General features: G+C 44.6%; 1 protein-coding gene across 1 annotated transcript in view; it reads right to left on the bottom strand.

The window, feature by feature from the left end:
* The window catches only part of ADCY1 (adenylate cyclase 1), a 192,620-nt gene that overhangs the window by 53,263 nt on the left and 112,410 nt on the right, over positions 1 to 26,947 (bottom strand). Inside the window, exons 5-6 of the mRNA XM_066629192.1 lie at positions 21,829 to 21,947; positions 14,787 to 14,898 (exon numbers count right to left, since the gene is read on the bottom strand). Coding sequence (XP_066485289.1) covers positions 14,787 to 14,898; positions 21,829 to 21,947 — 231 coding nt within the window. The remainder of the gene's footprint in view (positions 1 to 14,786; positions 14,899 to 21,828; positions 21,948 to 26,947) is intronic.

The raw sequence follows: 26,947 nt of genomic DNA, 5'->3' as shown, positions 1-26,947 counted from the left end.
CATGCTGACACGCACTGTTGCAAACGTGCCGTTAGGCACCTCTGCAACACTTACTGCTGGGCTACCGCCCGTGCTAGCCCAGTGGACCGCCGAGCTGCAGCGTGGTAAGCAGGGGCGGGGAGGAGGCATTCCGAGGAGGAGGGAGGCTGGCAGAGGGCGGAGAGAGGGTGGGGGGAGGCGTGATGGAGAGGCGGGGAGAGGGCAGGCGGGAGGCGTGCCGGGGGAGGGAGTGAGGAGGCAGGTCCACTGGAGCTCCACTCCACCGGATCCTGACCGTTCATGGAGGGCTCGGTGCCCTACATGAACAGCTTTACCTTAACTGAGTAGCCCCATTGCGGGGCTGCTTCTCTTACCCGGGAGAAGGGGAGAAAAGTCTCCTTCTCCCAAGGCACCGCCTGCAGTGGCCTGAGGCACACATGATCCAGTGGTAGTCGTTCTCGGTGCCGCCGAGGCTGGGCGCCCCTGGAAGCTCAGGATTGTGCTGACAGTTTTTACTTTATTTTTAATAATGCCTCTTGATCTCAACCATAGAATTTGATTTGTCTGTTCTGATTTTTTTCTGCCTTCTTTCTCCAGAACCTTTTTCCTTTGTTTTGATTAAACAAATCTGCTTACATCTTTAACCTAAATAGCATTTGTCTCCCTGTACCCAAAGCCATGCAGCACAATCCTATCTTGAGCTGGAACAGACCAGCCAGGAGGTTTGCACTATATCCAGCACAAGATAGGGCGCCAAAGTGGCTCAGGCAGAGGTAAGGGGAAACTTCCCCTTACTCCCGGGTAAGCCACTGCAGCCCCTATGGGTCTCCTCAGACTTGCGCCACCTCCTGAGGTGAACGGAGCAGCTTGAAGCCACTCCATGCTGCTCGGGAACAGGGGTTGGGATCTGGCATCCGTTCCCCACCCGCCCCCAGGGCCGCCCTCTGCCCACCCGCTCCCCCTACCCTGGAACACTTCCCTCCTGCCTCCCCACCCATCGCAGTTCCCCTCCCCACACTTCCCCACCCATCGCAGAGCTTTGCGTCGGCCAAGCTTGACCAACGCAAAACTCCCTCTGCCAGGGAGGCTGGATACAGCTTCTGTGGGCCAGCGCAAGCGACCCTCCTAGGCTGGTGCAAGAGACTTGCGCCAGCCTAACTCATGGTTAGGATTGCGCCTTTATTTAGGCACCACCTAAACGGGTGGTGGGGGGTGCGAATGTGAGTGTATGAGAGGGAAAAGAGGAGCAGAAAGGAGTTGCTCAGTCCTAGGCACTCCCATCCTTCCATGTCCTTCTTAGGCTGTTCCACTGTTAGTGGACAGACAGAGCCCCACTTGGATAGAAGGCTTGTAACATAGCCTGAAATTCATGTTGCTGGTAGAGGCAATAAACAGACTGGATACATGGATGACACAGAATGTGGATAGGTAGAAGAGCAAGTGCAGGTTCACAGAAGTAAGTGTGCTCCTTCTTAGCAGCACCCTGGGGATCACTATAGAATTACACCTTTTTCCTTTGTTAAACCATATAGCAAGACACAGAGAGATTTCTCAAATCAAAAGCATGAATTTCTTCCTTTGTTTTCTTCTATATTTTCCACATTTAACAGGCTAATAAATGTGAGGCAAGGAGGGGTCTTGCATCAGGATATCTGGCAGCAGGACTCTTATTCCCTGTGTTACTAAGACTATTTGTAGGCAAGGGGAACTTCTGATCACAGTCCCACTTGCGGTCAGAGGGGCTACTGAAGCTTTTGAACCCAATATGTTATTAATATAGGGTAAATTGTGAAAGAGAAATCACGTGTAAATTAGCCATGGTAGATTGTAGTGCACACTCCTCTTATAAATCACAATATGAAATCACCACCTCCCAGCCCCTAATCCTGCAAACAGAATGTGTATTCTATACAGCCCACTCACTGAGGTAAGGATATTGCTGGTATAGTTAAGTAGTATATCCTCTCTCAGGTATGGAGTACCATATATTCATGCCGAAGGTCAGTGCCTCCCCTTAGGCTGGAGAATCCTTTATTTGAAAATACACTGCAGAGTTGTTCCTTCCTAGCTCAACCTTATAAGATATTACTGCTGTGTGCTGTAGGTAACTGCATAATTTGAGAGTACTGTGTATCTAGGGAGCTGTGAATCCTATTCCTTTATTTCATTGAGTTTTTCCGCCTTCCTGCATATTGGCAACTCATGCTTGGGACACTTATCTATAAAAACGAATATATTACCATGCATTTGTGATGAACTATCACTGCCACTTTCCACTTGCTGCTGCCTCTGAATAAAAGAAAAAGAAAAAAAAAGCTGTATCTTCATAGTGGCTATGAGGTAACTACCATATGAGGAGGAATAGGAGAAAAGGGAAAGAGGAGCTTATTTTTTCATGTTTTTTATTATTGTACTGTGCATTTTAACTGATGTGAGTCACATGGGGGGGCGCTCCCTGGATGCTGAAATGCAAAATAAAAATCTCCGAACAAGTACATAAATTCCATGTGTATTATTATCTGCAAAACTCTCAATTAAAAAGAACATCTTTTAAATTAAAAGGCATCTTTCTAAGCAGTATAACACATATGAAGATTGATGAACGCTGCATGTGCAGCTGACTAATAGTCCAATCCTAACTAACTTTCCAACACCAAGGCAGTCATCCCAACAGGGTGCATGTTGCATTCTGCGATGGGGGAGGCAGTCACAGAGGCCTCATCAAGGTAAAGGGATGTTTGTCCCCTTATCTCGGGACTGCATCCTGGCTCTATGGGCTGGAATGTTGGTTAGGATTGGGCTGTCAATGATGCAGCATTTCTGAGCACAATTCTGAGCTTGGTGTGTCAGCTTACCGCAGGTGCGCACTGTTGCAAATGCGCCGTAAAGCACGTTTGTGAGAGTTAGCGCTGGCCAAGCACTGGAGCATGAGTCATTGGCACTGGTTGGACTTCCAGGTGGCAGAGAGGTGAGTTGGGGTATGGGGGGAGGCAGGGAGGAAGTGTTCCGGGCCAAGGAAAGGGGGAGAGAGGGTGGAAGACAGGGAGCAGGTGTTGCGGGAAGGGAGGGGCAGGACCAACAGAACTCAGCTCCGCCAGATCCAGAGCCCCGCATCAAGCCTCTTGGCTCAACACAGAACTCTGTTACTCTGTGCCTGCTTGATAGCGGGCACAGTGGAGGAACCCCATTGCAGCGCTACTTTCCTCGTACGGGGGAAGGGGACGGCTGCCCGGTGCACTCAGGATGCTATGGCAGCCATTTTGGCACCACAGCAGTCCCACACACCAGGAGGTTCAGGATTGGGTTGTCCTGCAGCAAATCCTTGCTTTTTTCCTGCACATCTAATGATAATATTCTCAAATGTCTGAATATCACCTGATAATATTTATCACACTTATCCACAAGAACCAATACACCATTTCTGTGGGAAAATGAAGTGCAGATGCCAGGTTGCTGGGGGCCCTGGGGTAAGGACCTGCACTGCCTCCCCCCCCCCCAAATCTGGCCTTTTCATCGTGCAACGCCTGCTACCAAAGTGACTGGTACTGAAAGTTCAGGTACTAGTTTGGTCAGGTAGCCTCTCTGTTGGGCGTAAGCCCTTAGCCACTGTCCAATCTGGCTAACTCTTGATACCACCCCTGGAAAACTGCATTTGCTCATAGCATCCTTGCACATGGAATTTCACAACATTTTTTGTCATTGCTCTTCAAGGACAGAAGTGTTGTGTAAAAGATCTCACAATGGGTGCTCATTCTAAACCCACTAATGAGTGCTCATTCTAACCCATTCTAAGCCCACAATACCCAATTAGCCTTTAAATTCAGTAGATCTGACCCCATATGACTAAACATGGAAATCTCTGTTTTCATAGTCAGCTATTTTCCTCATCTGTATCTATTTATAGCAGCTGATCTCCTAACAATTTATTTGATTGTGTTTCCCTTTTTCTTTGAGGCTGATTATCAACTATGACAGTGAAATCTCCATGAGAAAAATGCCCATATTTGTAATGCCAAAAATGTGTTTTCTGAATTGTTCTTCCTCATAATTCCCAGAATAAGTACGCATAAACAAAATTCACCCAAACAACAGGGGCTGTAAGTACAAGTCAGAGTTGATAAAAAGTAGCTCCCTTTGGGAAAATAAATGTTGATTATCTCATTACTATATTTTCACAGGTTTAATAAAAGGAAACATTGTCTTCTAAGCCTTTTCTATAAATTCCTTAAGACAAGGAGGTCTACCACCTGATGGGTCTTTCAGTAAATTATAAAAGTAATTGCAGAGATCTCTTGCAGCTTCCTGGTGACAAGTGCAAAGTTGTCCTGAGGGCGGGATTCACCTGGTGCAGAACTTACCTTAAGCAGCCTTATTTTCTGAAAGTTTGAGAGTCATGTAATGATGTTATCACATCTCCCCTGACCCTCTGGGCTATCACACTGCTTTAAATGCAATAAGCCAGCCTCTGGAGCACCTCCATTCAGTGATCCTTGGCTTGCTCTGGGCTCTGTTGTTTCGTATTCTTGCCAGGGAGCAGCAAAAACATAATCATCTGGGACAGTGTGAGGTGGATGAGCCCAGAGTGAGCTGAAAATGGGTGAATCAGGGCTCAGGTGGTGTGGTATCACCCACTTCCGAGGGTGTCACCTGGTGCAGCTCTCTCTGGCTGCAGCCCCATTGTGATGCCAATGGGCAAGCGGACACAAGAGTAGAAATAGGAGCCTTGAAGGTTCCCAAATAACCTTCATAAATTTTAAGCCAACAGACGAGGTTAGTAAGCAAACTAACTTTCTGTCCTATTCATTTTTGAAAGCAAAAAGAGGACTACAATGCGGTATAGGTGAAGCAAAATTATCTCTAAAAATATAACAATGTTAAACTGTTAAACACAAAATCTTGCAATAATGGTGTCTACTTAGCTTGCTCACCCTAAATTTATTAAAAAACCAACCAGAACAGAAAAGTAATTACCAGTGGAGGCACCTCCACAGGGGCAAGTGGGGTTGGGCCCCTCCAAGAAAAAAAAGGGGGAAAATGCATCTAAAGACTTGCAGCTCAACCTGGTGCCTGCTGTATCCTCCTGAAGAGTTTTAGCCTCCGGAGACTCCTTGGAGTAAAGGTACATTTAGGGTAAGCCTGTGTTGGGTTGCCAGATCTACTCGGACCTGCATCAGCCCGACAACTGGTGCGTATGTGTGGACCTATGAAGAACTGAGGCCAAGAATGGGGTTTGGATCCTGTGGACGCTGCTGCCACTGACCTCACCCCTTTCCTGGCCCCGATCTGCCCACTCCCCACCCACCCTGTTCTACCCCCTAAGCTCACTTTCTGGGGTGGGTTTTCATTCGCTACTGGCGCACAGAGCTGGTTGCTCACCACAATGAAGAGGCCATGCCCTGTGGCATGTCACATTATGCAACAGCTGGAAAGCGCCTAATACTCCCAGAATGCTTGTTTATTGTACAGTGCCTCTACTGAGCTCTTAGCATGAATAAATCGAGCTTCAGTAAATTGAGAGCACATTTACGGGTTTGTGAAGCAACACAAACAAACACAGTCCTCTCCAAGGTGTTGTTTCTAGAATTAAGTAATAGTAATAAAGACAGAAAATGGTTGTGATTTCTTTAGGAGAGGAACCATGAATGCAATGCACCAACTGCAGTTTAATCCATTTTCAAAACTGACCTACCAGGAAATGCTACAGTTCAAAACACTGGAACCTCAGCAAACTGATTTACAGATTACAGAAAAATATACTGGACACACATGGAGATTCTCAAACATATGATCCCCCCCCCCCAAAAAAAAAGTGAATCTGAATCTGGAACAGCGTTCAATATAGAAGTAGATACAGGATCTTAACACTGGAATCTTCTTGTAAAAAAGGTTTCTAAATTGCGTACCACTGAGGTTTTAGTAGCCCAAGCTTTGCTTTCCAACCCCCAGGCTATATTTCCACAGGAATCCCCTACTGGAATGCAGTGATTTGAAGTCAGGGGTGGCAGGGCCTCACCTAACCTAGCAAGTTAAAAAACAAATAAAACTCAAAAATGTACCTTTTGATTACTTTTTTTTAAAAATATTTATTTATGACAAATAAAATCGACAAACGATATGAAAAAACAACTACCTTTCAATTCCCTTTGAAGAACTAACAAAAAAATAAAGCGTGGAAAAAACTTTACAGGTTTTAAGGACAGGAAGAGCTGCAATTGGTCCACAGGAGAAGAAATATGGAGGAAATATGAGGGATGGACAGATAGAAAAGTTTCAGCTGTGGTGAAATGTGGCCTCATAAATGATGTCAGGGTTTCTGCCCATCTCTAAGACTGTTTGGCTCCAAATGGGAGCCATTCTGGAAGAGGGGGTGGTGGTCCAATGATGTTGCTGGCCAGAGGATTTACCAGGCACCTCCAGAAGCCTCTTTCAAGTCACACTGGGCCAGCAACCCACTCTATCGGCCTCTGCGGGCCACAGAATGGTTGGCAGAAGCATCCAGAAATTATTTCTGATTTGACAGGAAGTGGCTTCTGATCATTCTGCTGACCATTTTGAGGGCAATAGCATGGGTGGCCGGCTTGGCGCGATCCAAAAGAAGCCTCCAGAGATGCCAAGTTATTCCGTCCAGCAGCATCGCAACCCAATGCGGAGGACAAGGTGGGTTGCAAGCGCTGGAAAGATTGGGAAATGCAAAACTATGTGTTCAAATTTTGTGAACTAATTTGTTTTAGATACCCCAAGAATTGGTTGGATTTTTTTTTTTTTTTTTTACAGAAATCCAAACCACAGCCAGTGGAATTCTATTTTTGGTTTTAAATAACAACGTTTAAATTGAAATGAACATGACAACAAAGTCAGAGAAAAATCAGCTATAGACATTACTACTGATTGGGTGGCATTTGGTTGGTGTGAGACTATCATGTGTGTGTTTGCACACACTCTCTCTCTCTCTCTCTCTCTCTCTCTCTCACACACACACACACACACACACACACACACACTTCCTTTATATTTTTTAGACTAACAGTATAATTCACATATGTGTTTGAGGGTATGTGGCTAACGTACCACGGCAAAATAGAAGCAGAAAGCAAGGAGACTGGTGGCAGGCAGCATCACAGTTGCCACAGAACATCTCTATAGCAACAGAAATACTGCCAATGCTATTCCTACCTGCCACCTGTCCTCTGCTTTGCTAGGTAGGTACATCTGGGTGGCCCCTGGCCCAATGTATCTGTAATAAACATACCTTCCTGTAGGACAGTGTTCCTCAAACTGGGTTGTGACCCACTAGGTGAGTTGTGAGCCAATTTCAGGTGGGTCAATTTATTTACAAAACCATTCAGTTTATTATTGGAATCATGTATGAAGTTTAAGTTTACAAAGTCATACAAGACAATCAATCAATCAATCTCTCTCCAGGTGCTTCATTCAGAGCATGTGAAAGAATGCAAAGTGGAAGTGATTATCACCACCTCTTTTGCATTCTTCCCCTCTGGGTGAAGGGAGGGATAGCTGCCTAGGAGCGAAGCCTTTCTAAGCACTGGAGAGAGATGGGTGGATGGGTGGATGGATGGATGGATGGAATTTCTGGCATCCACGGGGGTTCTGGGAACAGAACCTTTGCGGATACCGAGACTCAGTACTAATCAATACTAATCAAAGCCTCCCTAGTTTTCCAACAGATTTGGAGAAAGAAAAAGTATTTTTCCACATCCCATCTATAGAGGGACTTTCACAGAAAGCATTCTTGTAACTGATCATGATATCATTTGCTTAATAAGGCCCCCCCCCTCCCAATAATAAATTTAAACATTTAAACATAAATGCTCTTGGTCGGAGAGAAATCAACTGAGAGGCGTACATTAGATTATCTGATCTATTAGATTATCTGGATCCTTTTCAATCTGGTTTCAGGCCAGGCTCTGGGATGGAAACTGCCTTGGTAGATGACCTACGCTGGGGACTGGACAGGAGGAGTACGTCCCTGTTGGTCCTGCTGGACCTCTCAGCGGCTTTCAATACCATTGACCATGGTATCCTTCTGGGCTGATTGGCCGAATTGGGAGTTGGAAGCACTGTTTTGCGGTGGTTCCACTCCTACTTGGAGGATTGGTCCCAGATGGTGGTACTGGGGGATGCCTGTTCGACACCCTGGCCCTTGAGATGTGGGGTGCCACAGGGTTCAATTCTGTCCCCCATGCTATTTAACATCTACATGAAACCACTGGGAGAGGTCATCCAGGTGTTTGGAGTGGGGTGCCATCAATATGCTGATGACACCCAGCTATCTCTCCTTTCCTCCAGACTCCAGGGTGGCAGTTGAGGTCCTGGAGTGCTGTCTGGAGGCAGCGAGGATCTGGATGGGGGCTAACAAGCTAAAATTAAATCCAGATAAGACAGAGGCTCTCCTGGTTCAGAAATCCTCCATGCAGGTGCTGGAGTATCAGCTTGCACTGAATGGGGTTGCACTCCTCCTGAAGGAGTAGGTTTGCAGCTTGGCGGTTCACCTGGACTCACAGCTGCTCCTGGATTCCCAGGTGGCAGCTGTGGCTAGGGGGGCCTTTGCTCAGCTTCAGCTGGTGCGCCAGCTTTGGCCATACTTGGATCGTGCAGACCTGGCCACGGTGATCCATGCCACGGTGACATCGAGGCTAGATTACTGTAATCACTCTATGTGGGGCTGCCCTTGAAGATGGTTCAGAAACTGCAACTAGTGCAGAATGCAGCGGCCTGTGCAGTTACTGGAGGTAGGCGGTTTGACTCTGTCAGTCTGCTTCTCCAGCGGCTGCATTGGCTGCCCATTCGTTTCCAGGCCCAATTCAAGGAGCTGGTTTTGACCTTTAAAGCCCTATACTGCTCTGGGCCAGGGTATCTTAGAGATCACCTACTCCTTTACAACCCGGCTCGTCCTCTTAGGTCATCAGAGAAGGCCTTTTTACAAGTTCCACTGCCTATGGAGGTATGTGGGGCAGCGGCAAGAAATAGGGCCTTCTCAGTAACGGCACCAACACTATGGAATTCCCTTCCCCTTGACTTAAGAACTGCTCCCTCTCTTGGAACTTTTCAGCAAGGTTTGAAGACCCTTCTGTTTAGACAAGCCTTCTGAGTTCCTGGCCTTTTTAACATCATTTTAACATCTTTAATATCTTTTTTAACATCTGGTTACAAGCCTGATGCTTTTATAATTTGCTGTACTATGCTCTTTTACCTGACTACTTTTTTATCTGACTACTGTTTTTATGATATGTTGTTATATTTTTATCTGTTTTTAAATTATGTTTTTTAATTTGTTTTAACCTTGTTTGTAAGCTGCCTTGAGTCCCTCCGGGGAGAAAGGCGGGGTAAAAATAAAGTTGTTAATAATAATAATAATATTGTATATTGTATTGGCAACCTTCAGTCTCGAAAGACTATGGTATCGCGCTCTGAAAGGTGGTTCTGGCACAGCGTTCTAGTGTGGCTGAAAAGGCCAATCCGGGAGTGACAATCCCTTCCACACCGGGAGCAAGTGCAGTCTGTCCCTGGTCTGTCTCCCTGGCTATGGGCCTTCCTTCTTTGCCTCTTAGCCTCAGACTGTTGAATAAGACTGTTGAATAAGCCTCAGACTGTTGAATAATAATAATAATAATGAGATTTATTGCAGAAAGTGTTCCTGCACTGAGTTTGTTTTCACCTATGTCCCATAGGTGTTTTTTAAAACTACTGTGAATTTTTAAAACTACTTTGAATTTTTTAAAACTACTGTGGACACTCCCCACCAAATTTTCCAGATGGCTGGGGCAGGCAGCAGAGAATGTGACCCAGCAAATACCTTGTTCCAGAGGGTGACAAGCCACTCCAAGGTCACAAAGCTGCACCTTGCACAGATCTCTGAAAGTGGACAGCCTACTGCCTTTTCCTGGTTGCTAGGATAAGGAACAACCCCTGATCTAATTATTATTACCACCCATTCTCCATACAACTGCTGGGACAAAGAACCCTAAACTATAGGCTTCCAGGAGAATACAACTGGGATAAATCTGAGTCAGCAAAATGCAGAGAGAGAAAGAGAGAGAGACGTGGCTTCTGCAGCAAGACTTGTAGTTATCACTCTACCTCTCCCCTAGTGCCATTTCTCCACTGGGTGACCAGATACAAAGGAAGCCAAGTGTCCTGTAACTTAAGGATTTTTCCATAGTTTTTTCCATAGTTTGCGGGGGTGGGGGATGGGGGGTGTCTTCAAATTCCCAAATCTTGTTTGTTTAGCTAGCAATGGCTATTTTCATCTGGGTTTCCAGGCTTTGTGCTGAAAACTATGCTAGAACAATTTGCCACAACTTTTAGTCCCTTCTGTTGTGTCTTTTTTTTCACCCAATCTAACAGTGTGCACAAGTAAGTGTGCACATCAGAAATCTGGATGGAGAAAAAAAAAAGATTTGAATGAACAGAAGGAACTGAAAGCTGTAGCAAATGGCACATTCACAAATTCTGCAATTAATTTTGGAAATTATCTGTGTTCAATTGGAAAGAAGAACACAGGGTTGAGCAAAATCAGAGAAAGAGAAAAACCTGCTCATCTGTAAAAGTTAGAAGGAAGAAAGAATTTGGGCAAGTGTAACTCATCATGCAGAGATAAGAAAAGCTGTACTTTCTAAAATTCTCTCTTGCACATTCTTAAAGGATGGAATCTCTTTCCTCTTATGCCTGTTGTCTCACCTCTAAACAAGACCACTGAAGGGCAGTCCAGTCCAGTCCAAATCTTATAACGGATTTCTCAGTTCAGTACAGGAAACAGGGAAAATGGGATAATCTAGCCTGGTTCAGATGTTACAACAAACCTCACAATCATGTGAAAGTATGCTGGAAGCTCCCATTTGTGGTTTGTAAGAAACTCCATTTGCCAGTTATGTCTGAATGTGGTTTGTTTTCATGCGATGTCTGAAGGGGGCCTGTGAGTCTAACTCAAGTTCTTGCAAATGTCTGTGAAGAAATTATTTGGAGCTGCTACTATGAGGGGGAACAGTAATTTTACCAAATGCTGGCAGAAAAATCTCATCATTTCCAGGTGATGCTTGTTTCTGAGGTCTACTTCTCTCAGGCTGCAATCCTAACCACACTTTCCTGGGAGTAAGTCTTACTGAACACATTGGAACTTATTTCTGAGTAGACGTATCTAGGATTGCGCTGCTAGTCAATTATTCTTCCATTTTGTTCTCACTCACACTGACTTTTGAATGCACATGCCTGATTCAGCCAGCGCAGCTTATGTTTCTGGTCTAATAAAATAGATCCAAGTAGTTGTTCTAATCAGTGAATAAGGCTCCTTATGAAGAAGCACTACATTTTTAATCAAAGTGCAAGAGACATGATTACAGTATTGTCTTTGCTGCATCAAGAGAGGAGGGACAAAAAGACAGAAGTGTGTGCCCCTCTCTATTTCTGCATCACAGAAAAACAAGCTGGTGTTGCATGCCAGAAGTTGGATCAACATTATACATTTTTTTAATAAAGGCCAAGTGGTACAATTTCATATTCAGAAGATGATTCTATATTAGCTTCATTTAAAACATTCATCAGTGACTGAAAAAAAGGACATGGCTCACATACCTGCAAATGAAACATGAGATAAGGTGATTTGAATTAAATGGGCCGCAGTTTATTAAGATTTATAAATTTGTAAATGCAAGTATATACAGTATTTCAGCAGATCCTGCCTTCTAATATGCCATCCCCAACCCCAGTGCAGGCTCCTACCTCAGCGGAGAAAGCTAGCTACTATTCTTTCATTTGAGCATTCTCACCCTGACTCAAAGCTGTATACTGTCTACTGACAACCCCAGCATTTCAATATAACCTCCCCCCCCCCCATTAAAGTAAAGGAAGCTGTACTGTACCACCTCCCTCTAGTTAAGCAAACTTCCAAGGCTGACTGTGCAATCTTAGGTACATGGTACCCTGTTTGAGCCAGAGTCTCTGGAGACTGGTTCCGGGCCCCCTTCAAACTACTTGCTTATCTCAGAGTGCACATGAATCCTTCTTCAGTCCCATATTCCTGCCAGGCATGACCACCCTAACACCATCAATACCACACAAGTAGTCTGGGAGGGACAGAAATGCCCTTCACAACAAGACACTCACATCAAGAGCAAAATGTTCCTATCCGATTCTGAACAGCAGCTGTCTAATTTCCAACTATCTGCTAGGGTGGATGGGAAAACTCAGCTCCACCCTCCAAGTGGAATGGCTGAAGCTGAGGAGGAGCTACAACAGCTAAACAGGTGCCTCCTTAGCTTTCAAAAACAGTCAATGAACTGCTTAATATTTCTTGCCCTGTCTCAAACAGGGAGGAAGGGGCAAAACCATTCCCATCCAAACAGGCTGGAGGTTGTATGTTAGTTGGTTCATCAGGGTATACAGTAACACCTGCAATGAAAGAGCAGACAGCTCAGCCTACAAACATCCAACATTTGAGTCGCCTTTGCTTGCATGCATGTTTTGTCCAGGTACAAGGTCTCAGACATGTCTCTATGCCGAGAGCTGCTCTCTAGGTGGACTCTCATTACAAGCACAAATGCCCTTGATGCTAAAGCCAATGAGGCACACATAAGCATTGACAGAAGAAACTTTGGGCTGGAGCTAAAGAGCAGTGTGCTAAGCTATATCTATAACCCTCACCTTTGGTGCTCCTTGCACTCATGAGGCTATTCATGCAAATAAATCTATGCATGTGGCCCTCTGCCTTGATGACAAAAGGCTCTGGAGCAAACTGCATGTTCAGAAATGTCATGCAGTATAGCCCTCTTAAAGAAATGCTGCTGAAAATTGTGGGGGTGGGGAAAAATCACACTTCAATGCCCTTCACATAAAGAAGGTCAGTTGGTTCATCTGGGTACACAGTAACATCTGCAATGAAAAAGTAGCCATCTCAATCTATAAATGTCCAATATGTGCAGGAGACAGCTTTGTATGCATACATACATACCCCAAAACATGCTAACCTCTGGAGGAGCAGTACAGTCAGGCACCTGCCCAGGCTGGACTTAGTTATGCTTATCCAGGTGTCCAGCTTCCCTGTGTGATGTGGAGGTAACATTTAAATGGCCTCTTTATGCAAAAGCCCAATGATAGGCAATCTGGCAAAATCAGGGGTAAGAATATCAGTCTTTTCTATCACTGCATCTTAAGACTCTACGCAACTCACTGCTATTCGAATAGGAGAGTAAGGAACCATGGTGGGGAATGTTGGTGAGGTAGAGGCACTGTTGTCCATGTTGAACAGACTCATGCTACAGCTGTCAGTGGTAAGCAATTTTTGTAGGATTTTTGAGGTGCTTCAGAAACCTACAAAAACATTTTCGCCAGAGAAAACCATGAAACAATAGTGGTGTATATGTACACCTTGAGCAGTGATGGCTTCATCATATCACATTACCATAAAGTTTATTTAAAAAGTAATAATTATAACCTGCCTATCTCCAGCCACAATTTGTATATTTAAATCTCTTCATCTCCTGATTCCTCCTTCAAATCCCCCTCAAAATCTACTTACTCAGTAATCTTAAATGACTATAATCACCTCTTATTTTCTGCATGTGTGCTTCATTCATCACCTGTCCTACAACATCTTCATTTCTCCTGTATTAAAACCTGATCTTCCCTTACATTCTATGTCCTGAGTACCATACTGTATATGGATTGCAAGTTCCCTGCAGAGCAATTCTGTGACAGAATGGATGATTTAGATATTCTCCCCTGCCAAATTTCTTTCTGGATTTTGGGGAATCCATTTTACTGAAAATTTTATTTGACAACAATTCTTTCAACTTGCATTTCAGAATTTGTGCTGTAGGTAAAATTGAATGAACTCTCAGGAAGCAAAGTTAAGTCAAGTTTTCGGGGTCACATAGAAAGGAAAAAAAATTCAAAAGGAAGAATTGTTTGTTTCTAGTATAAATGTGGTTTTAATATTTATTTGATATTTTTTACTTGTTCTGTAATGCTGGTGCAGGAAGCCAACTAAAAACAACAGCAAAATATACAGGCTTCTTCTAGGAAGCATGGTTTTTTTTTTTTTTAACTAACTTTAAAAATATATTTTTACACTGCTCAAACACATGTGCAGAAAGGTTAAATGTTAAAAAATGCTGGATAAAAATGCATTTCTTCCAGTTGCCTTTAAAAAAAATGCATTTCTTTTTACTCTGCACTGAAATGCTCATGTGCTTGAACAGTAAAGTAAAAATAATAAAAGGTCAATGGGAGAAAGTGGGCAGCAAGCAACATGTGAAGGTGCAATGCACAAAATTTGTTATCAGCATTCCAGAATGATCTTCTCTTGCTGCAAGGCAACTAGAGCAGAACTAGAGCTGCAATGGAACTGCAGATAATAATGTAGTAGAACTAAGGGAAACCGTTCATCCCTAGAAGACATCTCTGTTTTCTGAATAGTGCCTATAGTACATGCTCAACATTCATACTGAATGATTAAAATAAAAGTCTTAATAGCTATTGCATTAGGTGTAGAATCTTCAAGTAAGAGTATTGATGGCAGGACAGCTGATGATTAATTAGTCTTAAAATGCCACCTCTCATTTCTTTTTCTTAACACTTATTTCTTACCATTCAAATACATTGCTTAGCCCCCAAACTATAAATCATTTAACTTTAGGAATGTGTGATGATTTATGGATCTTCTACTGAGAAGAAGATTAGCAGTCAGTCTATTTCATGTCTCAGACTATGCAGAATTCCACTCCCCAACCCAAGACACCATTCAAAAAACAATTCAAATTAAAATTTTAAAAGGAAAAAAGAGACTCGCTTACTGTAGCTAATTCATCAAACTTCCCAAAGAGTTCATTCAGAAGCTTCACCAGTTCTTGAGCAGTACATTGTGATGCCAAGCTGGTGAACCCCACAATGTCTGCAAACAATATGCTGCAAACAGAAGAAAGAAAACATGGATGCGTTACTACAGATTAAAATCTTACCTGAGCGTATTCCGGTACAGAATCACGAATACAATTTTAGGATGAACACAAATGTGCAATCTCTTTATTCAACTGATAGTCTTTAACCATTTACACAGGAGCAGATCAAAAAGCAGTGGGAGTGCCCTAGACTTTCAGAATGATAACCCACAGACTGTAAATGGCTACACTATGTTGCCATTTAGTAGCACTGTTTCTAGTACACATCTTTGAGAAAAGTTAGAGCAGGGATTTTCAGTTTTTTTCATCTTACAGCATGCTGACAAGGTGCTGACAAGTTATCAAGGTAAACCATCAGTTTTTTTTTGACAATTGACAAGGCATACCATGCTGCTAGCGGGGGGCTCATGTCCCCAATGGTTTTACTAATAAATGAGTCTTCTCCAAACTTCAAGGCACACCAGCGGACCATTTGTGACACACTGGTTGAAAATCACTGAGTTAGAGCAAGTATCTGAAAACCATTTACATGCACTTACCAGAACCCCAACAGAATCCTGTGCATATATAAATATTCTTCATTATTATATATCCTGTGCATATATAAATATTCTGCACTAGGGAACTGCACTATTTTGGGTTTGAGGGTGTAACAAACATATGGACTATCACAATGTCTTGCAAATTGAATCAGTTTTCTTCTCCTTATGAATACAACTATGGGCAAACTTTATACCACCCTTGATTAAAACTTGGTAGCCATCATGGGCTAGAACAGACTCGCCAGACCCTGGCCTGTGGGCCAGATCCAGCATTCGCCAAAATCCCTCTCCTTTATGAACAGCACTTACTGTTCCTCTGCTCTGCCACTTCATTCTTCAACACTGTGGGCATAGGGACACTCTGGGCAGTTGCATCTATGGCCCATGTCCCAATAGGCTTTGCACCAAGATGTCCTGGTCATAGGTGTGACTGCCCTGAGTGTCCCTATGCCCACATGGGTGAAAAATGAATCGGCACAGCAGTGGAACAGTAGATGCTGCTTGGGACAGGTAGTTTTCATTGTGCAGCGGTCTCCAGTTTGGAGACCATTGGATGACAAAATAGTACTTTTGGGGCTGGGTGCAACTTATCAGCTGACCATCCCTGATACAGGTAGTTGGTAGTTAAATGCATGTCACACAACTCAGGAAGCAGTCAGTCCTCAGGCATTTTTGCAGCCCAATCTTGTTACATCACAGCAAAGTACTTGCAGACATTAGATGGAAGTGTAAGGTCTTTCTTTTTGTTCTTAAACAGTGGGTTGCAACCCACCTGATGTCCGGTGGGCCACCCACCCCTTGTGTCTGGTTGGTTCCAAACTGGAGGTCTCCAGAAGCAAACAGAGAACATACCAGGCCTCCACAAGCAGCTGGAAAGTCACTTCTGGTTTATTTCTGGGTTCATAAAGTGACTTTGGGTTGCTTCCAGAAGCCTGTGGAGGCCTGGAGCTGTAAAAGGAGGTGGATCACAGTGCCCTCTGCTGCAGAAGGAGGGGGGAGGAGTTTGAGAACCCTGAACTATTTCAAGTCTGCTTTCAGCAGGCTGCAGTGAGAGATTGGCTCCCCCCCAGACTTCCTGACCCAAAGCTTCCTGTTTCTCTACCCATCTGCTTCCTCTTCTGAATCCCAATTCTCTCCACTGAGTTATATTACACAAGATACAGATTATATCCATATTTACTTGAAAGCAAATTCCACTGAATTCAATGGGTCTTCTGAGTATGTATACAGAGAACTCAGGTCTTAAATGCAGTGTGGAACTTGAATGGGGGGGGGAATATAGGAAAATTTAATGTATACAAAATGCTCCCCTTTGGTCCTTATGAAATGCACCCCTGCTTTTTTATTGCATAGGGTGCTATACAAATTATGCATGCAAATTACATTTCATTATGGAAAAACATGCACTGTGAACTAAGTTTATAAGTGCATATGTACATTACAAAATGTTTGAGAATTCCATATCCTGTCTATGTCAGACTACAACCTGTGCCAAGAGCAACGAATGAGCAATGGCAAAAGCTTAGCTGCAGTTAAATGGGAGAATTAACTCTGTGAGCTCATGAGCTTCTGGGACTTGTTACCAACACAAAAATAAAATCTTCTGCTGTGTTAACTCTCTTTCTTTCTTTGGTTTCACAACACTTGAAAGACTGACTTCTTTCATCCTAGAAAGGAAAATTTTCCCCAGAAACTGGGTTTACCCAACAGGTTTGTGTATGGTGGGAATAGGTCAGGCAGCCTCTTAGCTAAAGAGATCTCCTACCTGGAGGAATGAGATAAATGGATATGGATAGACAGCATGAGTAAACAAAGCAATGCAGAGTTGGGGACTAGACTGCCCTCTTCAACCAAGCACAGAGCCGCTAAGGGACTAGGCAGGAGAGCTGTGAGCATGGAACCCTTGAATAGAGCTTAAGTTTGGGATTTCTAACAGGAGCTAATCTCAAACAAAAAAACAGGGGAGACAAGACTCCTTGCAATTCAATCAGTGTCTCAGTGCTGGTAGTGAATGAATGCTTTGACCCTACGTCATCCTTCTCTCCTCTGAAGTTAATAGGGCTTGCATGAAAAGGACACTAGAGTTGCAATCTTAAACATGCTTAACAGGGAATAAGTGCCAATGAATAAAGTGAGAGTTACTGTAGTTCCAAGCAAACATGCTTAGGCTTGTGCTGTTAGAGAACTGGGTTTTACATTTTCAAATAGGTTGCACATTTTGGGGGGAGGGGGAGCTGACATCCAAACCTCTATCTCCCCTTGGAAGCCACCATTTCTGAACATTTACCCTTCCCCCATAACAAACTTCAGCCTCCATTATCTCCTGGCACATGCTTCTCTCTCACTGTTCCCTTTCCAGCCTCATCTGTTTCCTCTTCCCCAGAGGCCTATTCCCACTTCACATCCTTGGGGGACTTAAATGAGCCACAGCTGCCTCAATTAATCAGGAAGACCTCAGCAGTTTCACACAAGGCACAACACCTGATAAAAGTGTGTGTCAGCAGGAGGCCTGCCCTGTTGTAATGAAAAGTAGTGCTCCTTGCATGAGGAATATGTTTCTATCCCACGCTGAAGGATACTGAAAAAGTACAGAAGGGTTTGCTCACTAAGGGCCAGAGTACATTATTATAACATGCACTGTTAGTCTGACAGTCCATTTTCTACTCCAATGTGTCCTTGGGAGAGGGTTACTTATGGCAGAGAAATAGTGGGAGAAAGGGTGCTTAATCTTTCCCTACCACCCAATGTTTCAATTCTACCCCTTCAGCCATTTTTACTCCACTGGATCTCAGACCCATGTTAACCTTATAAAACACATGCAGGAAAGCCCGGGGGGGGGGGGGAAGAGCTATCAGTGGGGGATAAAAAAGAGTGACAGGTAAAAAGGGGAGTAAGTAAAAAAGGGTGTCAATGGACAATTTTCACAATGGAGAGAGGTGAAAAGTGGTATGCCCCAAGGGTCTGTCCTGGGACTGGTGCTTTTCAATCTATTCATAAATGACCTGGAGACAGGGTTGAGCAGCGAGGTGGTTAAGTTTGCAGATGACACCAAACTTTTCCAAGTGGTGAAGACCAGATGTGATTGTGAGGAGCTCCAGAAGGATCTCTCCAAACCGGCAGAATGGGCAGCAAAATGGCAAATACGTTTCAATGTAAGTAAATGTAAAGTCATGTACATTGCGGCAAAAAATCAAAACCACATATAGGTTAATGGGTTCTGAGTTGTCTGTGACAGATCAGGGGAGAGATCATGGGGTGGTGGTGGACAGGTCGATGAAAGTGTTGACCCAATGTGCGGCGGCAGTGAAGAAGGCCAATTCTATGCTTGGGATCATTTGAAAAGGCATTGAGAACAAAATGGCTAATATTATAATGCCGTTGTACAAATCGATGGTAAGGCCACACCTGGAGTATTGTGTCCAGTTCTGGTCACCGCATCTCAAAAAAGACATAGTGGAAATGGAAAAGGTGCAAAAGAGAGCAACTAAGATGATTACTGGGCTGGGGCACCTTCCATATGAGGAAAGGCTATGGCGCTTGGGCCTCTTCAGCATAGAAAAGAGGTGCCTGAGGGGGCACATGATTGAGACATACAAAACTATGCATGGGAAGGATAGAGTGGATAGAGAGATGCTCTTTAGACTCTCACATAACACAAGATCCAGGGGACATCCACTAAAATTTAGTGTTGGGAGAGTTAGGACTGACAAAAGAAAATATTTCTTTACTCAGCGTGTGGTTGGTCTGTGGAACTCCTTGCCACAGGTTGTGGTGATAGCATCTGACCTAGATGCCTTTAAAAGGGGATTGGACACGTTTCTGGAGGAAAAATCCATTACGAGTTACAAGCCATGGTGTGCATGTGCAACCTCCTGATTCTAGAGACCGGCTATGTCAGAATGCCAGATGCAAGGGAGGGCATTAGAATGCAGTTATCTTGTTATCTTGTTATCTGGTGTGTTCCCTGGGGCATTTGGTGGGCTGTTGTGAGATACAGGAAGCTGGACTAGATGGGCCCATGGCCCATGGCCTGATCCAGCAGGGCTGTTCTTATGTTCTTCTCCTCCCACTTCTTCAATGCACACTGCCCCCTCCCAAGGAGTGAAGAGTGTAGTGAAGAGTCAGGCACTGGGCAAATATTACATGCTGCTAAGTTGTGACATGTATCTTGGCACTATGATATCCCATCTCTTTGTTTGCTTAACAAAAGCTCCCAGAGATGAAACATATTTTTAAAATATGTACAATAAACCCAATGCCTTCTAAACAGTGCACAGTACATGCAAAGAAACCCTGCAGAGAGGTTAATAAAGTTCACAACGCTTGCATTGTGAAAATAATCACAGCTTTCTACTTTTATCATCTCAGCTATTTAGGTGCAATTTTGTATAATTTATTGAACATTCCTGTAGCTTCTGTTTTAATCCTAGATGTACTTCTCACATATATTTGTGGAAGATGACCAGGGATACCACAAAGAGATGTGGCTTTCAGAGCTAGGAGAACCAGCACACCACAAGGAACCTCAAAAAATATTTCCCATAGTATTATCGGTTCCCCATAAGCAGTGCTTGGGGGAAATGATATTAAAAGGCCAGGCAGGTGCCTTGTGTAAACTACAGAGGTACTGCCAGGCAAAATACAGCTGCAGATCACTTAGTAAAGCACCCAATCCTTTACATGTTGACTCAGAGTAAGGCCCACTAAATTCCTTATCTGCTACTCTAGAAGAAGGGAGCATGCATACAACATGCCAAAAGGACCTTGGGATTTGATTATTGTTGTAAGTAATTATCTGGGCAGAGACGTTTGAAAAGGTCACAGAAGTTATGTCAATCCAAAATCTATTTGCTATACCAAGACTAGTTTATGCAAAATGTAAATAATTCACATGCTTTTAAGCATGGGCACAGTACCTTTGGAGAAACTACACACTTGGGATGAAGAATTTGCTTCAAGAGCAAACTGTTTGAACTTCATGGACAGTTTTGCCTCAACACCTCTCCTTTTAGAAACTGAGCACTGACGAGACCTCTTCTCTCATAAACTTCTAAAGACTGATATTTTAAATTCTTATGTGTTTGAATAGATATCCTTCTATCGATAAATGAGCCCTTGCCTATGAAAAGCATCTATCCCACATATTCAGAGGAATCACACTGAAATATACAAATGCCATAAGAAAATATTAAAGTTTCTTGGGCAATTATTTTGCTTCCAAGCTTCATGTCACTGTTGAGTTGCTTGATCTTTCTCTTTTGATACTCTGCTTAGAGGCTTTCATGCGCTACATAGTTTTACAGTCAGGAGCATAGGCGATTATTAGAGTTCTTTGCTCTGAGTATTTTGCATTTAAGAAATGCAGAGATACACTATAAAAGATCAGGGATAGAAGTTCAAAGACATTAAGCACCAAACGATCAAGAGCACTGTTTGGAAAGAAACAATAGCTGCAAATAACTCTAATTGGGAGTCTATGTATAAAGACAAATTCAAAGGAAGAGAACTGGGACGCACTTCATATAAAGAGCTTAAGAAAAATAACAAAAGAAGAAATAAGTATGGGCGTAAGAGGATCAAAAAATATTTAAAACCTGGTTTAGAATATAGCTATATATCATATCAAGACCAACAATGAGCTTACAAATAGACTGATGCTTTGATGCTCAAGTGGTGTACATCATAATCAATACTTAATAAGTCAAAACAAAGACCGACTCCATTGTTACATTTGCAGAGACAAATCTTTTCCATGCCTCTGTTTGTGAACAGAAATATTTTGTCTGCTTTGCCAAAATGCTGGGAAATCTAGAACTGGAAAATGGGCTTTGAGATAAACAATTCTGCTGAGATCTGCAGGAGATCACAGGGGCCACTGAAAGTCTGGAGTTCTCAAAAACATTGGCAGGTGGCACCAGCAATTCTCCAGTGATGTCTGGCATAATGATGGTGCAGGTTACTGCCACAAATGGTACGTGATATCTAGAATGGGAACAGGAATGTTGTGGCAGGTTTCCAGGTCAATGCCAGAAAGAGTTTGCAAAGCATGAGCTTCACTAAGCCACTACCCTGCCTGCTCTCAAGTCTCCAGCACAGCAAGGGGTTAGGAAAACTCATAGTTTGTAAAGAGATTTTATTCCACTGAGCACCACAATCCATTATTTATTGACTTGGAATGGTCCCCCCCCCCCAATCTTCATTTGTATGTGTACACACTCACACCTCACTTCTTCCTCACCTCATACAAAGAATCAGGAGCAAAATCACCAGTGTGTCCTTTGCACTGATAATGTTGTCAGAAGAACCAGCTACCACAACACAGCACAGCACAGCACACCACAGTGTGTGCGTACAGAGCGTAGGTTCAGTATTTTGTCAGCTTGCATCAGTCCTACCTAACGTTGTCATGCCTCTGAATGTAAATCTTATGGAAAATCCTTTCAGGTGGCTTCAGGAAATCTTCCTTCATTTCCATGGCAACATTCCTGGGCAAAAGGCTCATGAGGAGTCGCTCCTAAAAGTAGAAACAAACACATTAATTATGAGAAGGATGTGCAACAATTTTACCTTTCCTCTTTTCAATATTGCTAAAAGTTGGAATAATTCACCTGACCTAACCTGTATGTTGGAAAACTGACCCATAAAATAAAGTAGGTAATCACAGTTGTAAAATCCTAGGTTTGCAAAGCCTTCCATAACTTCAATGCTGCACCTAGGCATTTATTATCTATCAACTCCATCCACAGCCCAGTCCGATGTTATCTTGCCAGCATTGGAAACTGTCTTTTAGGTCAGGGGTCTCCAAACATTGTGGCCAGAGGGATGCATCAAATATCTGGCACGGTGTTGAGGGCTGGAAAAAAAATTTAAATACATAATATATATAAATAAATTGAATTGAGAATGAATGAATGAGCCAATTCAATGAGATGGAACTTAGATGAGTGAATAAATGAATTGGCTCATTCATTCAAACTCTCTGGCCCTTAGAACACCCTCCAGATGCAACCAGAGCACAGTTCCAGTCATGTTCAGACAAGTGGGCCAGAGGCTTTCAGGGGACAAGAGGCTGGCCGCGGGCTGGACTGAGGCTGGCTGCATGATTTTTCCTAGCATGCGAAAATCATGTGCTGGAGTTCTTTCTGCCATACCAAGCCTCCAACTACTGTCTGAAGCAGCATGGTCTCCCGGCTGGGCGGCGGGCATTGCAAGTGCCCCACAATGCCCCAGGGCTGTTCTAGGCATTTGAAATGTGACCTCTTTCTTCTCAGTCCTACATGCTGCACAGGTTTGTTTAGGCGTGTAAGTAATAATAATAATAATAATAATAAAACTTTATTTTTATCCCGCCCTTCTCCCAAAAAGGGACCCAGGGCGGCTAACAACATATAAAACAAATTAAAACATAATTTCACAAACAGATAAAAACAAATTAAAAAACACATTAGCAGAACCCATAAAAACAGTAGTCAGAAAAGTCAGAATAAAAGAGCATAAAACAGCAGTTCTTAGAGGAATCGGGCCTGTAAAAAAGCAACTAAAAGATATATAAAAGATGTTAAAAAGGCCATAATGTCAGAAGGCTTGGTTAAACAACAAGGTCTTCAGGCCTCGCCGAAAGGACTCAAGAGAGGGAGCCATTCTCAAGTCAAGGGGAAGGGAGTTCCACAACGTTGGTGCCACTACTGAGAAGGCCCTATTTCTTGCCACCGCCCCACGTACCTCCTTAGGCGGCGGCACTTGTAAAAAGGCCTTCTCTGATGACCTGAGAGGACGAGCCGGATTGTATGGGAGTAGGCGATCTCTAAGATAACCTGGCCCAGAGCAGTATAGGGCTTTAAAGGTCAAAACCAGCACCTTGAATTGGGCCCGGAAACGAATGGGCAGCCAATGTAGCCCCCGGAGAAGCGGGCTAACAGAGTCAAACCGCCTAGCTCCAGTGACCACACGGGCCGCCGCATTCTGCACTAATTGCAGTTTCTGAACCGTCTTCAGGGGCAGCCCCACATAAAGCGCGTTACAATAATCTAACCTCGATGTCACCGTAGCATGGATCACCGTGGCCAGGTCTGCATGATCCAAGTACGGATGCAGCTGGCGCACCAGCCGAAGCTGAGCAAAGGCCCCCCTAGCCACAGCCGCCACCTGGGAATCCAGGAGCAGTTGCGAGTCCAGGTGGACCCCCAAGCTTTTACACTGAATGTTTGCAATCTGGTGAATAAGAATCTCTGAATACTGAAGAGAAATGCCAGTGAATGCAGAGAATCACCTAAATATAATTGCTAACATTTTCTGGTGTATGTCTGATAAGTGAGGGAATTATGTACTTGGACAATTGTTCAATGCACTTGGGATTGTCAGCATGCATCAAATTGTGGACATCTGCCATAGCAGAATATATATTGTGATAAATGTCAGTAATCTGGTGAATGTTTACGTTTACTGGTGACATGTAAGTTTTGAAGTAGTTCAGGGGGAAATGTGAGAAAATTCTGACATTTCCCAATATAAAAGCCAATGGTGTGCCTTCAGTAAATGTTCCAAAATTATTCTAATTTCCATCAGCATATAGCGTTGTGAAGTCCATCCCCGGGGCAGGACCCGGGGCGGAGTCTCAGCTGTGATGTCACCAGAAACGGAAGACCTGCCCGGGCGGCGAGGAACACAAGGAACAGCATGGAACACGAGGGCGGAGAGGAACACAAAGAACAAGAGTTGTCTGCAAGCCCGATTTAATCTTGTTAAAGCCTTTACATTCATTTAGCGTCCTGTTACAACACAGGAGCCCTGCGGTCTCTAATTGTCCCAAAAAAGTCTGCTTTGGTGTTGTCAAAGTGAAGTACTGAGTCCTTGTTACCTCACAAGCCTCTTGGGGATGCTCTCAACAGGAACTGAGCCAGTGCCGGGTGGTCCTTACCCAATGTGGGGTCAGGTTCTGGGTGTTGTGCCACTTTTCAGAGCCCGCTGGGACGCTGGCCCCAAGTGCATCTCCCTCAGCCCAGGATGCTTTGGCCTCAGTCCAAGGATCACCCTCCTTTTGGTGCCCAGGTGGTTCCCTGGGATCCCCCCAGTTCGCAGGGGTCGCTCTGGATGCCCTCCAAGGATCACAATGGGGTTGGAGGAGGTTGGTTCTTTCCCTCAGCTTATCTTGCCAGTGTGGGGTTGGGGCGTTCCTTCCCCCTGCCCAAGGTGCACTGCGGCTGTCGCGGGTCAGGTCCCGCCTAGCAGGGTCCCCAGCTAAATGCCAGGGGGTGGGCTGCAGTCCACCCAGCCTCCTTTCCCCTTCCTCCCTTGTCAGGAAGCCCAGGGAGGCGCGACCTCCCTCCTCAGCTGCAGGGCTCCTTCTGAGCCTGGTACCTGCCCCAGCAGGCTCCTCCCTTTCCACTGTGCTCGCGAGATCTTGGGCCTTCCCATATCGGGCCACCCGCTCCTGCCACATTGCACAGGTGCAGCTTGGCTGAGAGGCTGCTCCCTCGGTTGGCTCCCTGACCTAGGGGCGACCGCGCCGCTGGTCACTCTGGAACTCCCAGGCACTGCGGGCTCCTGCCTCCATGCCCCGCTGGTGGCCCCAAGCTCCCGCCTGCCCATGGGTGCTCAGAGCCCCTCCTACCGTTGGCCATGTCTTCCTGGGCTGCTCTCGCCGAGGGGTAAGTCCCCATGTGACAAGCATATGCCATGAGTGTAAATGCCCCCAAACAAGACACAAACATGAAAAATTCATGTCACAAACACTTTTGACATATCCCACCAACAGCCCAATCTTAACTAGGACTGGGCTAGCGCACAGAGGATTTTACAACAGCAGAACAGTGCTCTGCTTCATAAAATGGTTGCTAATTTTGTAAGTGCCATCACAAGAAGTGATGGTACCATGGTCTAATCTGCAGCCAGTAAGCCTGTGGTGGAGACAGAATGTGGATGGAATGGAATGGGGAGGGAGATGAACAAGGAAGTGTCAGGGAAAGGGGGCGGATATCAGCAGCAGTAATTTGTGCTGATATCCTTGTCCCATTTCCCCCCATCCCCAGGGTCTCTGAGGGGAATTTTATTAGGGGGTACAAAGTTTCTTTTGGGTCCCTTTGCAAAGGGGGAGGGGTAAAACAGAGCAGGGGAAGGTGGTGATGGGCAAGTAGAATAGGGGCATGAAGGGATGAAGCAGGGTGAAGGGGGGTAGAGACAGCTGGAAAAGTTTTTGGAGTCCAGGTCTACCCACCCAAATGGCAACAGTAGTGTCCCCAGCAGATAGGAAAATGACAGATCCCAGGAAATTTCTGGGCCCCCTCCTTTGGCTCCTGGGCCCCCCTTTTGACCCTCTGCCCAGGTACAAATTACACCCTCTCCTAGGCCCTGCCCATCCCCTCTCCCTGTCTCTCCTCAGACCAGATCCAAAGTGACCCATTGGGCTAATGGAGGCTTACTTCCTATGAAAGCAACTAATACTCCCTTACCTAAAGGACATGTCCATGGCTGCCCCCCAAAGGATGCAGTATGTGCTCCAGTGACATGGCTACATCAGTGGGGGAGGATTTAGTTGGGATTTGGCTGTACATGTCCTAAAATCTTAATAATTACCAGTCAATGTCTGACAATTACCAAACACACTCAGGCATACAATAGACACGACCCTCAAACAACTGAATACCACAAGTGTAGCTAGAGTTTTACAACTGTTGCTGCTGGACTGAATTGTCCTGACGATTCCTTGACATTCGGAACCAATGATGGGCCCAAACTGCTCACACAGTTCCAATTAACAGTTTCACGGCATAAATCTTATAGGGCTATTGCACCCATGGAACTAGCATTCTGCCAGAGCTGGCTGCCATAAGGCAACTGTTACACGTACTCTGGCAGCACACACTGCCAGAGTGCTAACAGGAAGGCCAAAGCCTTCCTACATGCATTGTTGCCATGCTGGCTGGCAGCAAGAGCAGGTAAACCCGAGTGAGAGGCAGGAGGAGGGTAGAATGGGGCCAGAATGTGGCAAAACTTGGTGGGGTGAGGGTTGCAGGAGGCATTGGATCCGGTGATGATGGCACCAGATCCTAACCTCCATTTTCACTGCCTCCCTGTTCCCTTTCTTTCCTCAGACCTGTGCCAGCGAAATCGCTGACACTTATCAGAGAAGACCCATTGCAGGGCAAGAAGCATATAGAGGGGGAAGAAATTTCAATCCACTTTCCCTTTGAAAGACTCTTGCTCCACCACCCACAGGATACAGCGCCTGACTTTTCAGCACGGCTGCACCAGCAGGGTGAGGGGAAGGACTGTGACAACAATCTCAACATTTCTCTGTTGAGCAGAAAGTATTCTGCTGTAAGGGAACAGAGAGCTTCAAGAGTGGGTAATTGTCCCTAATTACCATTACCATCATAATACTATTAATAATATCTTATTGTAGTACCTGTAACATTTGTAAGTGAAAGAATATGCAGGATCATTTGCTTTCTTTTGTATCTGCAGCTTGGGAACTTAATCACTGTGCTCTTTTGTTGTACCTAGCAAGGCAAGTTG

The sequence above is a fragment of the Tiliqua scincoides genome, chromosome 5 (genome assembly GCF_035046505.1).
Source record: "Tiliqua scincoides isolate rTilSci1 chromosome 5, rTilSci1.hap2, whole genome shotgun sequence".
Lineage (NCBI taxonomy): Eukaryota > Metazoa > Chordata > Lepidosauria > Squamata > Scincidae > Tiliqua > Tiliqua scincoides.
Note: the sequence above shows the minus strand (reverse complement) of the source record. Positions and strands in the feature narration are given on the sequence as shown.